Source organism: Nerophis ophidion, linkage group LG06 (genome assembly GCF_033978795.1).
Source record: "Nerophis ophidion isolate RoL-2023_Sa linkage group LG06, RoL_Noph_v1.0, whole genome shotgun sequence".
Lineage (NCBI taxonomy): Eukaryota > Metazoa > Chordata > Actinopteri > Syngnathiformes > Syngnathidae > Nerophis > Nerophis ophidion.
The window spans coordinates 1,037,245-1,055,407 of NC_084616.1; the positions used below are offsets into that span (position 1 = coordinate 1,037,245).

An 18,163-nucleotide genomic window follows, 5' to 3' on the forward strand; every position below is an offset into this window, starting at 1 on the left:
GTGGACTCCATCGGGCGCTCTAGAACAGGTCTCCACCTTTTTACCAGGTCTTTGTGTCTGGACTCCATCGGGCGCTCTAGAACAGGTCTCCACCTTTTTACCAGGTCTTTGTGTGTGGACTCCATCGGGCGCTCTAGAAGAGGGCCCCACCTGTGATAGCGGGGTGTTTAGCGGACAGGATAATGTTAGAGGTGCATTGTTGTGAAGAGAGTGAGTTTGAGGGAGGAAAAAGAAGTGGTTGCCATTCATCGAATTAAGGACAGAAATCATCAAAAAGCAAACTTGGTGAAGCGTAGCACTGTTCGTCTGCGCCACAACGAAGCAGAATGTGTCAGCCAGGGACGTTACAATAATAGCTCATTTATCCATGAAAATATGGAGAAGCTGCTGATGTTGTGTTTGACAGAGAAACAGCTGGAAGAATATACCATCAAAGTCCCCTTTCCAATCGAAATACTATTATTACATGACTTCATAAAACCACTGGACTTGTTTTCTAGTACATTCTATTGCAGGGTTCTTAACCTTTTTGAAAGCAACTTTTCCACTACAGAAGGGCCCGGGTCCCACTTCAATATTAACACTGAATGACATCTTGATGCCAATGGTATTGAATAATGATATCTATCATACTTACAGGATAAGCCTTGTTAAATGATACAGTATGAAACCATTATTATCCTTAAAAAATACTAAGCAATTGTACTGAAAAATAAGGGGACCCTTAAAAATGTATTAAAAGTAAATTCACGTACAATTACAACGTGCTAAAAGAAATGAGATGCAACTAAATTCATGATGTATATGTTTCTTGAATGAAGTATCAATCAAATGTAAGTACCTATGGAAAAAAGGTTTTAGCAATTGAATGGTCATGTTTACACTTAAGAAAGTTTCCTATGACTTTGGCCCCACACTTCTTCTGTTTGTTGGAGCTTGTCAGTGCTGCCACCAGTGGTGGAAAAGTGTATTACACCTGGAGGGAGGACTCTTTGGGCCGCCTGCCATCCATTACAAGTCAGGAGCTACAATTCCATGCAAAAGGGATTAATGATGCATCTTTATGCAGATCCATCCACTTTTACATCTCTTTTCCTTTCACTAAAAAAACTTTTATCACCTGCAACTTTCAAAAATAATCATTTGGAATAAGAAAGTGAAATGTGTTGAAAAGTGGAAGACGTGCGGTCAGTGAGCTACAGCCCGACATATTTTATAACTCTTATTTACAACAAATACATCCATAATGACTCATTTCTTCTAGAATGTTCCATGTGTGGCATGAAGATACAAAGTGTGGATGCAAACACGTCCTGACAATTAAACATCTTTGAAAGTTACCCTTATTGACCCTCAGTCTGTTCCGTAGCGTGGCTTTCAGTTACTGTTGATGCACAAGCTGGAAAATGGCGAGCAGAAATGCACAATGTATGCAATGTGTCCATTTATACCACCATTATTTACTTTTTAAATTGATCTCAACTCTACATCGCTGCTGGAATTGTAATTTTCCTGAAGGAATCAATAAAGTAGTATCCATCATTGTATCTATCCGTGCGTCCGTCTTATGTCAAGGCTACATTCTGGAAACCACGGCTGCAAAGCCATGACAAAGTCCTTCTCCCGAAAAGACGGGACTATTTTATCTGGCGCGAGGAGGAGGAGCTTCACTTCCGTCTTTACATGACAGTTTAGCGCATTGATAGACATTTCAACTTCAATGATCCACAAGGGAAATAGTCCCGATTGTTACACTAACTACTTTATAAAGATGGAGGCAGGAAGTCTTTAATATTCTGTATTCCTGTTGTGACCTCAAAAAAGACCTCCTATCAAAAAAACAATCACACCTTTTCTAACTACCAGAAGAAAATGACAAATGTTTTACATTCCGATCATGCGCTGACTGTCAAATGTGATTTGTCATGTCGTCTGTGATATTTCTACCCAAATAAATGCGAGTACATCAGTTGAGGGCAATCAATCAATCAATGTTTACTTATATAGCCCTAAATCACTAGTGTCTCAAAGGGCTGCACAAACCACTACAACATCCTCGGTAGGCCCACATAAGGGCAAGGAAAACTCACACCCAGTGGGACGTCGGTGACAATAATGACTATGAGAACCTTGGAGAGGAGGACTCCGGCTTATTAGTGATTCCTAGAGCTCAAAAAAAGTCTGCGGGCTATAGAGCGTTTTCCGTTCGGGCTCCAGTACTCTGGAATGCCCTCCCGGTAACAGTTCGAGATGCTACCTCAGTAGAAGCATTTAAGTCTCACCTTAAAACTCATCTGTATACTCTAGCCTTTAAATAGACCTCCTTTTTAGACCAGTTGATCTGCCGCTTCTTTTCTTTCTCCTATGTCCCCCCCTCCCTTGTGGAGGGGGTCCGGTCCGATGACCATGGATGAAGTACTGGCTGTCCAGAGTCGAGACCCAGGATGGACCGCTCGTCGGGACCCAGGATGGACCGCTCGCCTGTATCGGTTGGGGACATCTTTACGCTGCTGATCCGCTTGAGATGGTTTCCTGTGGACGGGACTCTCACTGCTGTCTTGGAGCCACTATGGATTGAACTTTCACAGTATCATGTTAGACCCGCTCGACATCCATTGCTTTCGGTCCCCTAGAGGGGGGGGGGGGGGGGTTGCCCACATCTGAGGTCCTCTCCAAGGTTTCTCATAGTCAGCATTGTCACTGGCGTCCCACTGGATGTGAATTCTCCCTGCCCACTGGGTGTGAGTTTTCCTTGCCCTTTTGTGGGTTCTTCCGAGGATGTTGTAGTCGTAATGATTTGTGCAGTCCTTTGAGACATTTGTGATTTGGGGCTATATAAATAAACATTGATTGATTGATTGATTGAAAGCAATGGATGTCGAGCAAGTCTAACATGATACTGTGAAAGTTCAATCCATAATGGATCCAGCACAGCCGCGAGAGTCCAGTCCAAAGCGGAGCCAGCAGGAAACCATCCCAAGCGGAGGCGGATCAGCAGCGCAGGGATGTCCCCAGGCGATACACAGGCAAGCGGTCCATCCTGGGTCCCGACTCTGGACAGCCAGTACATCATCCATGGCGATCGGACCGGACCTCCTCCACAAGGGAGAGACAATGAAAGCGGACATTTGAAATAAAGTGTATGTCCTTTTATAACATGTGGTGGTTGATAGTCTTCAACCACATGTTTATCAGGCTGAATATCACAATATACAAACCCTGTTTCCATATGAGTTGGGAAATTGTGTTAGATGTAAATATAAACAGAATACAATGATTTGCAAATCCTTTTCAAGCCATATTCAGTTGAATATGCTACAAAGACAACATATTTCATGTTCAAACTCATAAACGTTATTTTTTTTGGGCAAATACTAATTAACTTAGAATTTCATGGCTGCAACACGTGCCAAAGTAGTTGGGAAAGGGCATGTTCACCACTGTGTTACATCACCTTTTCTTTTAACAACACTCAATAAAGGTTTGGGAACTGAGGAAACTAATTGTTGAAGCTTTGAAAGTGGAATTCTTTCCCATTCTTGTTTTATGTAGAGCTTCAGTCCTTCAACAGTCCGGGGTCTCCGCTGTCCTATTTTACGCTTCATAATGCACCACACATTTTCCATGGGAGACAGGTGTGGACTGCAGGCGGGCCAGGAAAGTACCCGCACTCTTTTTTTACGAAGCCACGCTGTTGTAACACGCGCTAAATGTGGCTTGGCATTGTCTTGCTAAAATAATAATAATATATATATAATATAAATAAATAAATAAATGGGTTGTACTTGTATCGCACTTTTCTACCTTCAAGGTACTCAAAGCGCTTTGACACTACTTCCACATTCACACACTGATGGAGGGAGCTGCCATGCAAGGCGCCAACCAGCACCCATCAGGAGCAAGGGTGAAGTGTCTTACTCAGGACACAACGGACGTGACGAGGTTGGTACTAGGTGGGGATTGAACCAGGGACCTTTGGGTTGCGCACGGCCACTCTTCCACTGCGCCACGCTGTCTATATGTTATATATTATTTATTATTATTATTGTCTATTGTGAGCAAACTGTGGTGCTGAATTTCCCCCAGGGATCAATAAAGTACTTTCTATTCTATTCTATTCTATTCTATAAGCAGGGACGTCCATGAAAAAGATGGCACTTAGATGACAACATATGTTATTCCAAAAGCTGTAAGTACCTTTCAGCATCAATGGTGCCTTCACAGATGTGTAAGTTAGCCATGACAAGCTAAGGTTGTGTACTTTGGAGCAGTGTGTTGTATAAAAATATCCACGGTGACAAAGCCAAGAAATAAGGACACATTAACATGAAGTAAGACATAATAATAGTTTAGATCAGGTATTCGCCTTTCTTTGGTTTTCCTGTCGGAGATTATTATTATTTTTAATTTTTTAATCACCTAATTATTTTTTTATCTTATTTTGAATTTTATAAACCTTTAATTATAAATTGCAATATTTATAAACAATTGAGACAAATAATAATTATGAAAAACAGTACAAGACAGTGCCAGGGGTTTTAAACTCAATAATGTAACCAAAATAATATATATATATATATATATATATATATATATCAACGTATAAAGCCATAGGCTCACACGATTTTATTAAATAATTTAAGTTTGGAACACAGCATCATAGTTTTCACAGCTTTTTGCTTGTTAGAGGTACAAAGCGTTTTAAAGTAAAGTTCAAATTTTTTTTTAAAAGCACAAAAAAAAGGTCGGCTATTGAGAAACTTACATTTATGAATATAAAACTTAGCCAATAGTATAATGAGTTTGAATACCATGAATTAATTTAGTTGGACCCCGACTTAAACAAGTTGAAAAACGTATTGGGGTGTTAGCATTTAGTGGTCAATTGTAGGGAATATGTACTGTACTGTGCAATCTACTAATAATATGTACTGTACTGTGCAATCTACTAATAATATGTACTGTACTGTGCAATCTACTAATAATATGTACTGTACTGTGCCATCTACTAATAATATGTACTGTACTGTGCAATCTACTAATAATATGTACTGTACTGTGCAATCTACTAATAATATGTACTGTACTGTGCAATCTACTAATAATATGTACTGTACTGTGCAATCTACTAATAATATGTACTGTACTGTGCAATCTACTAATAATATGTACTGTACTGTGCAATCTACTAATAATATGTACTGTACTGTGCAATCTACTAATAATATGTACTGTACTGTGCAATCTACTAATAATATGTACTGTACTGTGCAATCTACTAATAATATGTACTGTACTGTGCAATCTACTAATAATATGTACTGTACTGTGCAATCTACTAATAATATGTACTGTACTGTGCAATCTACTAATAATATGTACTGTACTATCTACTAATAATATGTACTGTACTGTGCAATCTACTAATAATATGTACTGTACTGTGCAATCTACTAATAATATGTACTGTACTGTGCAATCTACTAATAATATGTACTGTACTATCTACTAATAATATGTACTGTACTGTGCAATCTACTAATAATATGTACTGTACTATCTACTAATAATATGTACTGTACTGTGCAATCTACTAATAATATGTACTGTACTGTACAATCTACTAATAATATGTACTGTACTGTGCAATCTACTAATAATATGTACTGTACTGTGCAATCTACTAATAATATGTACTGTACACTCTACTAATAATATGTACTGTACTGTGCAATCTACTAATAATATGTACTGTACTGTGCAATCTACTAATAATATGTACTGTACTATCTACTAATAATATGTACTGTACTGTGCTATCTACTAATAATATGTACTGTACTGTGCAATCTACTAATAATATGTACTGTACTGTGCAATCTACTAATAATATGTACTGTACTGTGCAATCTACTAATAATATGTACTGTACTGTTCAATCTACTAATAATATGTACTGTACTGTACAACCTACTAATAATATGTACTGTACTGTGCAATCTACTAATAATATGTACTGTACTGTGCAATCTACTAATAATATGTACTGTACACTCTACTAATAATATGTACTGTACTGTGCAATCTACTAATAATATGTACTGTACTGTGCAATCTACTAATAATATGTACTGTACTATCTACTAATAATATGTACTGTACTGTGCTATCTACTAATAATATGTACTGTACTGTGCAATCTACTAATAATATGTACTGTACTGTGCAATCTACTAATAATATGTACTGTACTGTGCAATCTACTAATAGTATGTACTGTACTGTGCAATCTACTAATAATATGTACTGTACTGTGCAATCTACTAATAATATGTACTGTACTGTGCAATCTACTAATAATATGTACTGTACTGTGCAATCTACTAATAATATGTACTGTACTGTGCAATCTACTAATAATATGTACTGTACTGTGCAATCTACTAACAATATGTACTGTACTGTGCAATCTACTAATAAAAGTTGCAATCAATCAAAAGCAAATGTAAAAATCATTTTCCACATGTTTTCATACATTGTAAATTGCGGTGGAAGAGGGGTTAGTGCGTCTGCCTCACAATACGAAGGTCCTGAGTAGTCTTGGGTTCAATCCCTCTTTCTGTGTGGAGTTTGCATGTTCTCCCCGTGACTGCGTGGGTTCCCTCCGGGTACTCTAGCTTCCTCCCACCTCCAAAGACATGCACCTGGGGATAGGCCTCTCCCACCTCCAAAGACATGCACCTGGGGATAGGCTCCTCCCACCCCCAAAGACATGCACCTGGGGATAGGCCCCTCCCACCTCCAAAGACATGCACCTGGGGATAGGCCCCTCCCCCCTCCAAAGACATGCACCTGGGGATAGGCCACTCCCACCTCCAAAGACATGCACCTGGGGATAGGCCCCTCCCACCTCCAAAGACATGCACCTGGGGATAGGCCCCTCCCACCTCCAAAGACATGCACCTGGGGATAGGTCCCTCCCACCTCCAAAGACATGCACCTGGGGATAGGCCCCTCCCACCTCCAAAGACATGCACCTGGGGATAGGCTCCTCCCACCTCCAAAGACATGCACCTGGGGATAGGCCCCTCCCACCTCCAAAGACATGCACCTGGGGATAGGCCCCTCCCACCTCCAAAGACATGCACCTGGGGATAGGCCCCTCCCACCTCCAAAGACATGCACCTGGGGATAGGCCCCTCCCACCTCCAAAGACATGCACCTGGGGATAGGTTGATTGGCAACACTAAATGGTCCCTAGTGTGTGAATGTTGTCTGTCCATCTGTGTTGGCCCTGTGATGAGATGGCGACTTGTCCAGGGTGTACGACTCCTTCCGTCTGATTGTAGCTGAGATAGGCACCAGCGCCCCCCGTGACCCCAAAGGGAATAAGCGGTAGAAATGGATGGATGGATGGATGTAAATTAAAATAGCACATGTTTAAGACAAAGCACACATGAATTAATCATGAATATTGTCCAGGATGAATATTGTCCTCACAGCTGACCTTGCTGACCTCTCTCGTTGCTGTGCCGGAAGAGGCTGTGTTACACTTTCAAAATACAAAGACCATATAGATTGAGTGGGGCCAATACGTCTTCCTCCATAACTGGGTGCGACACTTGCAATCCTACTTGTACATACATTTTAATAATGCAAAAAAACAACTGTCAACTTATTCACTTTTCATTTCCGTGTTTTGTTTTTGTTTTGCGCGGATTTAAAATAACAAGTTCCGGGATGAAATTCCAAGTCGATCTGCTAGGGGACGCCATGGGCCCGACTTGATGCGAGCCAATCAGCATCAAGGACTCACTTGATGCGAGCCAATCAGCATGAAGGCGGCGACTCACAGCTCGGTGATTGGACCATTTAAAAAAGCTGCGCCACAACCCAGCAAAGTCCGTGTTGATGCTCGGCCGCCTTCTGTGCGTCTCAACCGCTCTCTCGCAAACACACACACGGTATGTATCATGTAGCCAGACTTCAAAATATGACATGTAATAATAATGATGTCAGGACAAGTGGGGAAGTTCAACAAGTAACTATCTCCAGTGGAGAACTTGATGTCACGTATGTTCGCGCTGCCGTCGGCGTGGTTCAAAATGGTGGCCTAGCTGCTTAGCTGCTTAGCTGCTTAGGTGTAGGAAAGTGACCGAGGTGAAAAGATCGTCTCTGTCGTATTTCAGCTGACATATACTTACTTTTTCAGCAGTCTACACGAGCATCGAGGTGCTGAAATGGCCGACGAGCACTCCAATAAAGCGGCGGGCTTATACGACTTCGATGCCCCGTCTCACGTCGTCGACTTCCAGCAACTCCAGGACGAGCCTTGCGATGATTCCTGGTTTGGTAAGTCCTTCTCTTCTTTTGGTGTGGTAAGTCCTTCTCTTCTTGTTTTGGTGTGGTAAGTCCTTCTCTTGTTTTGGTGTGGTAAGTCCTTCTCTTCTTGTTTTGGTGTGGTAAGTCCTTCTCTTCTTTTGGTGTGGTAAGTCCTTCTCTTCTTGTTTTGGTGTGGTAAGTCCTTCTCTTCTTGTTTTGGTGTGGTAAGTCCTTCTCTTCTTTTGGTGTGGTAAGTCCTTCTCTTCTTGTTTTGGTGTGGTAAGTCCTTCTCTTGTTGTTTTGGTGTGGTAAGTCCTTCTCTTGTTGTTTTGGTGTGGTAAGTCCTTCTCTTCTTGTTTTGGTGTGGTAAGTCCTCTTGTTTTGGTGTGGTAAGTCCTTCTCTTGTTTTGGTGTGGTAAGTCCTTCTCTTCTTGTTTTGGTGTGGTAAGTCCTCTTGTTTTGGTGTGGTAAGTCCTTCTCTTCTTGTTTTGGTGTGGTAAGTCCTTCTCTTGTTGTTTTGGTGTGGTAAGTCCTTCTCTTGTTGTTTTGGTGTGGTAAGTCCTTCTCTTCTTGTTTTGGTGTGGTAAGTCCTTCTCTTGTTTTGGTGTGGTAAGTCCGTCACTTGTTTGAATATGCTCTTTTTTTTTTTTGTTTTGGATGCATTGTTTACGCTAAAATCGTGTTTGAAAGGAAGTTACGCCCTTTGCTAGTCTTTGTTTTCATGTTGAGTGGAAAACCAGCTCTATTTGTCTGCCGCAGTATACATTATCCATCCATCTTCCGCTTATACCATGAATTGATTAACGTGGACCCTGACTTCAACAAGTTGAAAAACGTATTAGGGTGTTACGATTTAGTGGTCAATTGTACGCAATATGTACTGTACTGTGCAATCTACTAATAAAAGTCTCAATCAATCCGAGGTGGGGTTGTGGAGGCAGCAGCCTTAGCAGAGAAGCCCAGACTTCCCTCTCCGCAGCCACTTGGTCCAGCTTCTCCCGGGGAATCCTGAGGCGTTCCTAGACCAGCTGGGAGACATAGTCTTCCCAACGTGTCCTGGGTCTTCCCCGTGGCCTCCTACCCGTCGGATGTGCCCGAAACATTTCCCTAGGGAGGCGTTTGGGTGGCATCCTGACCAAATGCCCGAACCACCTCATCTGGCTCCTCTCCATGTGGAGGAGCAGCAGAGCTTTTCACCCTATCTTTAAGGGAGAGACCCTATTTGAAAACTCATTTGGGCCACTTGTACCCGTGATCTTGTCCTTGCGGTCATAACCTAAACGTCATGACCATAGGTGAGGATGGGAACGTAGATCGACCAGTAAATTGAGTTTTGCCTTCTGGCTCAGCTCCTTCTTCACCGCAACAGATCGATACAGCATCCACATTACTGAAGACATCGCACTGATCCGCCTGTTGACCTCACCATCTACTCTTCCCCTACCCGTGAACAAGACTCCCGGTACTTGAACTCCTCCACTTGGGGAAAGATCTCCTCCCCAACCCGGAGATGGCACTCCACCCTTTCCCGAGCGAGAACCATGGACTCAGATTTGGAGGTGCTGATTTTCATCCCAGTCGCTTCACACTCTGCTGCGAACCAATCCAGTGAAAGCTGAAGATCATGGCCAGATGAAGCCATCAGGACCACATCAGCTGCAAAAAGCAGAGACCTAATCCTGCAGCCACTAAACCAGATCCACTCAACGCCTTGACTGCGTCTTGAAATTCTGTCCATGAAAGTTCTGAACAGAATGGGTGACATTATTATTATTATTATTATTATTATTATACATTACTATTCGGGCTGTAGTGATTTGTTTCGGAATTTGTGGTTGCCAATACCTTATTTGTTTGTTTGTTTATAAAACAATACGGTTTAGTGAGTTGAAATCGAGTCAGTAACTTGTTAGAGTAGGTGAAGTTTCTTAAACTCCTGTTTTTTGAAACATAATTCTGGATACAAACCAGCAGGTAAACAATTAATGGCCAATGCATTCACATTGTATTTAAATAAAACTCTACCAACTCTTTAGGTGGAATTAAGCAGAGGAAACAGTTTCTGCTCTCATTTTCAACATTCAAGATGTTTTCACTGGAAGTAGAATAACCAACATTCTAACAGTAGATTTACATGCTATTTATGCTTTTGTTTTTCCACATATAGTAATACAATATTAATATAATAAAATAAAGTGCAACCAACACGTGTTCAGGTTGAATTAACACTAGGTTTACCTGCTACTTTTACTCATTTTGACATGCGTATAATACAAAATTTCTATAAGAAATTAAGCACAAACAAATCTCTTCAGGCAGGTGTTGCGGCTTTTATATTTGTGTTGTGGCAAAAGTTATTTGTTGTCTTATCACATTTATATTTGTTGTGTCCTTTCCCTGCCACCATGTTTATGCGCCATTCCTTTTTTTAGCGGCTGATGGCGATGACACCACTGACGGTCACACAGACTTCGATAACAATTAACGCCCTTATTATTATTATTATTACTATTACAAGTGTTAAACTTCTTAAAGTCTGCTGTTCTTAAATAGTCTTTTTTTCTAGTATTTATAAAATCAATTGATTTTTATTTTAAAATGTTTGACTGATCTCTTCTTGAAGGCGAACTTGTCGAGCACGGATAGATGTCTTTAAATCTCAGTAATATTAACCCCCCCAGAGTTAATATATTGATTTGTCTGTTGTTGTTATCTTGTGCAGATCAACAGGCCCTTGAACAGAATGTGCATGCTGTACAGCTTTTCAAGCCAGATGAGGGACCTTCTAAACCCAAAGCCACCGTGGGTCCAATGAGTGTTGCTGGTTAGTTTTGCATTTGCTGGTTGTAATTTGGTTTAGTTCTGTCTTATTTGCTAAAGTATACTTTGCACATGTGCTTGTCATTGCAGATTCCGGTGCTGCCGATACTAACACACCTTGCAGTGGTGGAGCCATTCCAAAAACCAGTGGCCAAGCGCTTAGGTACGGTACCGGCTGAGTTGTCTTTAGCTCAGTTTACACTGGACACCAAATGTATATCAAACATACAAGCAAGGGGGTGATGGCTCAACTTTGTCTTTATTTCCAAGCGAAGAGATTCTGATCTGTGCTGTATGCGCTGCTCTGTTAATGCGCGCGCACACACACACACACACACACACATGCTATGGTGCCTTCACAAACCATCAGCAATCAGAAAAATCCTAGTTGCAGGTTAAAAATTAAAGCGCAACATCAAATATTTTAATGTTGCGCTTTTAAACGCATACAGAGACTCGAAATGAAGCGAAACGATGCGATCAGCTGAGTTTATTCGGAGGGAACATTTAAAAACTGCAGAGTCCATGTCAGGGGTAGGGAACCTGTGGCTCTTTTGATGACTGCATCTGGCTCTCAGATAAATCTTAGCTGACATTGCTTAACCCGATAAGTAATGAATAATTCCGTTGGTAATCAGTGTTAAAAATAACGTTCAGAATATAAAACATTCTCATGCACCTTAATCCATGAATCCGTTTTCTTCCGCACCTGTTCGTTAATGGTAAGGAGTATTTTATTAATTATTGGTTAACTTCAGAATAACATCCATCCATTTCCTACCGCTTATTCCATTTGGGGTCGCGAGGGGCGCTGGTGCATATCTCAGCTACAATCGGGCGGAAGGCAATCAATGTGTGTAGACAGTTTTGTCCCCAGCTTCTACCAACCTAGTCCCATCCGTTGGGTCCTTGAGCAAGACACTTCACCCTTGCTCCTGATGGGTCGTGGTTAGCATCTTGCATGGCATCAGTGTGTGAATGGGTGAATGTGGAAATAGTGTCAAAGTGCTTTTTCCCTTTGGGGGCGCTGGTGCCTATCTTAGCTACAATCGGGTGCAAGGCGGGGTAGACCCTGGACAAGTCGCCACCTCATCACAGACAACATTCACACTCACATTCACATACTAGGGCCAATTTAGTGTTGCCAATCAACCTATGCCCAGGTGCCTGTCTTTCGAAGTGGGAGGAAGCCGGAGTACCCGGAGGGAACCCACGCAGTCATGGGGAGAACATGCAAACTCTACACAGAAAGATCCTGAGCCCGGGATTGAACCCAGGACTTTTAGGACCTTTGTATTGTGAGGCAGATGCACTAACTCCTCTCACACCGTGCTGCCCCTTCAGAATAACAATGTTATTAAAAAGAATAAGAGACTTATTATACTCTAAAATGTTGGTCCTACTTAAAAATGCACACATTTAGTTGTATTTAGTGTTATAAAAAATTGTACGGCTCTCACGGAAATACATTTTTAAATATTTGACTTTCATGGCTCTCTCAGCCAAAAAGGTTCCCGACCCCTGGTCCATGTAGTCACTGCCGTGTTTTCTCGAGCCGAACGGCTCTAGTCTGCAGGTGCTGCGGCACTTCTGTTTTCAGGAAGTAAGCAGTGTTGCCTAAAATGCATTAATAAATGACTTTTTTCTGTGATTAAACATTTAAACGGTTCATTAAATACATAATACATTTCTGTTATTTATTTTGTTAACTATTTCTTTGCTATCACTTTTACCATCATACTTTACATATCGTATGTGCTGATGTTGTTGTTTTTGTTTCTCTGTCTTATCCCCCTCTTGTCCCCACAATTTGCCCCTCTGTCTTCCTTTCCTTCTCTTTCTATCCCCTCCTGCTCTGGCCCGGCTGCAACAAATGATAATATAAATACATTTAATAAAGTCAAATACAAATAAGGCAACAAAAGAAGTATCCTACACTTCTCTTTTGTAAAGTAAATGTGTACAGCAGATATGGGCATCTACATCTACATCAACTATATGATTTGCCTGAGAAGCTGGACAGGACAAAAAAAAATGTAAACAGTATCACTAACAGTCTGGAATTTTACCGCGGGTTATCATTTTACCGTTGCATCCCTAACGACAACATAACAAATGTCTGTCAAACATTTGCAGCACTTAAGAAATTATAGTATTTCAACAGTATTAAATGGTCTTTTTCCAAAGATTTGAAGTGAAATATTCCCACACTGGTTTTGTGATGTTGGTCTCGGGCTAAAGTATTGCACTGTGCGATGCGAGCCTCGCCCCACAAAAAGTCAGATTCTTAATGAGGAAGAGAGTTATTTTCATTCCACTATGGCACAAACAGCTGCCGAAAGAGTGACTGCGCCTAAAGTATGCATAGATTTATCCATCCTGGACCACAGAACTCACTTTATTTTCATTTTTCTTGGGTTGTTTGACTTATGGAATGACGGCCCAGGCCTAATTTGCTACGTACCTTACGTCAGTTTTTGATGTGAGTGAGTTGAAAACTAACGTGCAGTAGATCCACGCTAATGTCCGTCTACTTAACCATAAAACGATTACAATCCCCTCAAATTCATTACACAATACATAACCATTACATTTCATAAGTGTGCGTTCATGTGAAAAAGATTCTCATTTTTAAGGTGTGACAACTTTAGTTTGGCGAAGTAGCAGCGACTTCCTCGTTCATTTGCAGAATCTACTCTGCTTTCTTTTCACTTTATGCAAGTGACATTGGGGCCTGTGCTTGTTTATGCTGCAGTCTGTTGATCACATTTCATCTCAGAAGTCACCTGGAAAGAAAATCTGATTCAGACAAAAATCAGATTTGGTCCACTTTGGCCTTCAGTGTAAACGTAGTCTTGGTGTTTTTGTTCCTGATTCCTGCACTTTATTCCTGTAGGGTTCCAAAACGTAAAGGGCAAGCGGCCAGCAGTTCACCTTCCCAACCTCTTAAAAAGTATAAAAAGTAGGTGTGCCTTTCTTCATGGTCTCCTTATGTTTAGTAGTGAACATATGTGCTCAGAAGTCCTGTTTTTTTTAGGAGTCCTGTTCTGCAGTCAACTGGAAAATCCACTTTAACGCAGCCCCGGCGCATGCGGCCTAGGACCCGGAGTGCATTTTGTGCCAAACCTACTACAGGGTAAGCTTTATACAAATCCTGCTTGCCGTTCCAAATGAACTGGAAGCGATTGAGGCCGTATTTTTGTGCATATGGCAGAAAACTATCACGTTATAAGTGATTGGTCTATGGATTATCGATATTCTTTTATGACATACTGAAAGTAAGCACCAGGAGAAAAATATATGAGATGTAAATATTTTTTTTTTGAAATGTAACTTCCTCTTAATATAATCTCTCAGTTATCAAGGCAGAAAGGAAATGTCAATGCAAGCATGAAAAAAAAAATGTAAAGGAAATGGTTAAATAACCTTGAACACTTAATAAGATCTTAAAATGAAGGTGCTACAATTATGAATGCTTGATAAAGTGTAAGAAAATGTCAACATAGAAACCTGAGAACTCTTTTCTGCAGGAAGTTACAGCTGTGCCCTAAAGGGTGGTGTGGTATTAGCGGTCTTGCCTTGCATCATTTACCAGTGTTTTCCATCAGAAAATGTGTTCGCTAAGGTGGTGTCTCTCCAGGGGGAGGGGGCGTCTCCCAAGACAGGGCAGGTGTAAGGAACAGTGTAACTAGGCCTGTCGCCATTACGTCTCCACCTCATCCCTTGATGTTAGTTTTGGAGTTTCAATCTCTTCTCTGATGTCTCTTCATCTGAACATATTCTTCTACTGCGTTCAGCAACTTTGTCTCCATTGTAATTTTTCGTTTTAGTCTGTTGTGCTTTTTGATTGTTTTTGTCTAGTGGAAAAAAATATTTTTAACAGAATAACATTCAATAACCATGAATACATTATTTGGGATAAAGCCACTTTAGCAGAGGTGTAAGACAGTGACATGTTATTTACAAACTGTCAAATGGCCCTTAACATCGGGAAACAATGTGTGTCAAAGCACTTCATCCAGGTGTTTTAAATTTGACAGAAAAAAACATTTAATGCAACTGCAGTTTTACTTAATATTTATTTCAAGAAACCATCCATCTTCTTCCGCTTATCTGAGGTCAGGTTGCGGGGGCAGCAGCCTAAGCAGGGAAACCCAGACTTTCCTCTCCCCAGCCACTTGGTCCAGCTCTTCCGGGAGATCCTGAGGCGTTCCCAGGCCAGCCGGGAGACATAGTCTTCCCAATGTGTCCTGGGTCTTCCCCGTCCCCTAAACACCTCCCTAGGGAGGCGTTCGGGTGGCATCCTGACCAGATGCACGAACCTCCTCCATGTGGAGGAGCAGCCGCTTTACTTTGAGCTCCTCCCGGATGGCAGAGCTTCTCACCCTATCTCTAAGGGAGAGAGCCCTGCCACTCATTTCGGCCGCTTGTACCCGTGATCTTGTCCATTCGGTCATGACCATAGGTGAGGATGGGAATGTAGATCGACCGGTAATTAGAGAGCTTTGCCTTCCGGCTCAGCTCCTTCTTCACCACAAGGGATCGATACAGCGTCCGCATTACTGAAGACGCCGCACCAATCCGCCTGTCGATCTCACCATCCACTCTTCCCCCACTCGTGAACAAGACTCCTAGGTACTTGAACTCCTCCACTTGGGGCAGGGTCTCCTCCCCAACCCGGAGATGTTACTCCACCCTTTCCCGGGCGAGAACCATGTACTCGGACTTGGAGGTGCTGATTCTCATCCCAGTCGCTTCACACTCGGCTGCGAAATGATCCAGTGAGAGCTGAAGATCCTGGCCAGTTGAAGCCATCAGGACCACATCATCTGCAAAAAGCAGAGACCTAATCCTGCAGCCACCAAACCGGATCCCCTCAACGCCTTGACTGCACCTAGAAATTCTGTCCATAAAAGATATGAACAGTGATTGTGTACAAGAAACTACTCAAAGCATTTAAATACAACCCTATTTAAATACATGTCAAGCAGCTGAACTTGAATATATGCTTGCCATCTTCACTTCTGATTCAAAGCAAGTATTTTTGTCCCACTTCCACTGAGTGCATTTGTAATTGCAGTGCGGTTGTTTTGATGCCCAGCTATACAACATTTATCTGCCTTTTAACAATATTACTTTCTCGCAATGATGTTAGCGCCCACATAGCTGAAGTAGAGCTCTTCTCTCTTCCACCACAGAAGTTTTTATATTGCTGCTCTTCTACATGATCGGCCATATCTTTGTCTGTGAGCAGGCTGTCGGGGGTGAATGGAGAATCCCATCTCCTGTGAGAGTTTGTGTGGATATCTGATGTTTCTATTCCAAATGGAATGGATGTAGTTGATTGAGAACCGGCACATATCTGCTGGCATAGTGTGAAGTACAGTGTAAACACGTCTTCCACCTGCGTCCACTGCTTGTCTGGACTTTCCACCAATCACTCTGTTTAGTGCCGATGGTTGTTCTTGTCACGTCCTCTATTCGAGGAGGAAATTCCTCCAATGTCCCAAGTCCATACCGTTCCAAAATAGGGTAAAAGTGTCACCATACTTGGACTGGCAAGTTTCCCAGTCAACACTTTGAGATTTGTGAATTTTAAACTCCAAGACGATGCTTAAAAGTAGCTCTACTTCTCTGTCAGTCCACATATATCATTCTCTCTTGCCATGACCCGCCATTTTTGCTATATGCCGCCTCCGGAAATGAGGTTTTGGATTTTCTGATTGGCTAAAATGGTCTTAAGTCCAGCGCCCCCAGTATTTTGGCATGTGTATGACACCCAGTGCATGCCTTTGCTTGGGGACAGAGAGAGTTGTTTAAATGCTTATGACACCCAGTGTATGCCTTTGCTTTATGACAGAGAGAGTTGTTTAAATGCCTATGACACCCAGTGCATGCTTTTTACTTTGGGACAGAGAGAGTTGTTTAAATGCGCAGGTGTGGCTGGAGATCTTCTTAAGACCGTAGTTTAGGCAGTGTCTCTTTGATGTTTAGGCGTCCGCCTTAACAACAAAGCGCTGCCGGAAACACTGATTTACACACCACATCGGTCTATGATCCTTTTTTGGAAAACATTTTTTTTTAAATGCCTAATTTGTCTGTGGTACTTTTTCCTCTTTTAACCACAATTTCACGTGTGCGTGCAATTTGTTAAAGTGATTTTTTTTTTGCATTTTACTGCATTGCAAATCTACGTGCTTTAAGAAGTACTTAAGTTGATGTAGACCAGGGGTCTCAAACTCATGGGTGAGGCTCGGCCGCAAGGAAAGCTATCCTGAATAATGTAATATGCGCTTTTTATTTGAATTCACCTTCTTTGAATGGCTTTCCCTGTCCAGCAGCATACTCGACAATTTTCCCGATTTTTCCAGGTAACTGAATTTTGGTGTACCTTCCGACAATTTGCGGGGAGACCCTTATCTCGAAATTTGTCCTGATTTTCACCCGGCCAGCAACATTAAGAGTACCGTGATAGTACTGTCTGTACTGCCCTCTACAGCATGTCATCGCAACCGTTTTTTCATCGTAGTGACAATGTGCTGGCCCATCCACACGTAGCATGAGGCATTGACATTCATGCACAAGAAACTGCAAGACATACTCGATCAACAGCCATACAGGTCACACTGAGGGTGGCCACATAAACTACTTTGTCTGTTACAAATATGCGCCACACTGTGAACCCACACCACACGAGAATGACAAACACATTTGGGGAGAACATCTGCACCGTAACACAACATAAATGGTAAATGGGTTGTACTTGTATAGCGCTTTTCTACCTTCAAGGTACTCAAAGCGCTTTGACACTACTTCCACATTTACCCATACACACACACATTCACACACTGATGGAGGGAGCTGCCATGCAAGGCGCCAACCAGCACCCATCAGGAGCAAGGGTGAAGTGTCTTGCTCAGGACACAACGGACGTGACGAGGTTGGTACTTGGTGGGATTTGAACCTGGGACCCTCGGGTTGCGCACGGCCACTCTCCCACTGCGCCACAGAACAAATACCC

General features: G+C 42.0%; 1 protein-coding gene across 2 annotated transcripts in view; it reads left to right on the forward strand.

Moving 5' to 3' along the window:
* Positions 1-7,852: 7,852 nt before the first annotated feature.
* Positions 7,853-18,163, forward strand: part of LOC133554030 (targeting protein for Xklp2-B-like) — a 33,906-nt gene continuing 23,595 nt past the window's right edge. Inside the window, exons 1-6 of one of the 2 annotated variants that reach the window (XM_061902368.1) lie at positions 7,853-7,964; positions 8,213-8,352; positions 11,045-11,146; positions 11,233-11,305; positions 14,039-14,104; positions 14,180-14,278. In XM_061902368.1, coding sequence (XP_061758352.1) covers positions 7,912-7,964; positions 8,213-8,352; positions 11,045-11,146; positions 11,233-11,305; positions 14,039-14,104; positions 14,180-14,278 — 533 coding nt within the window. In that variant the 5' untranslated portion in view covers positions 7,853-7,911. Of the gene's footprint in view, positions 7,965-8,212; positions 8,353-9,788; positions 10,081-11,044; positions 11,147-11,232; positions 11,306-14,038; positions 14,105-14,179; positions 14,279-18,163 lie in introns of those variants that run through there. The other variant, XM_061902369.1, reaches the window with a different exon arrangement.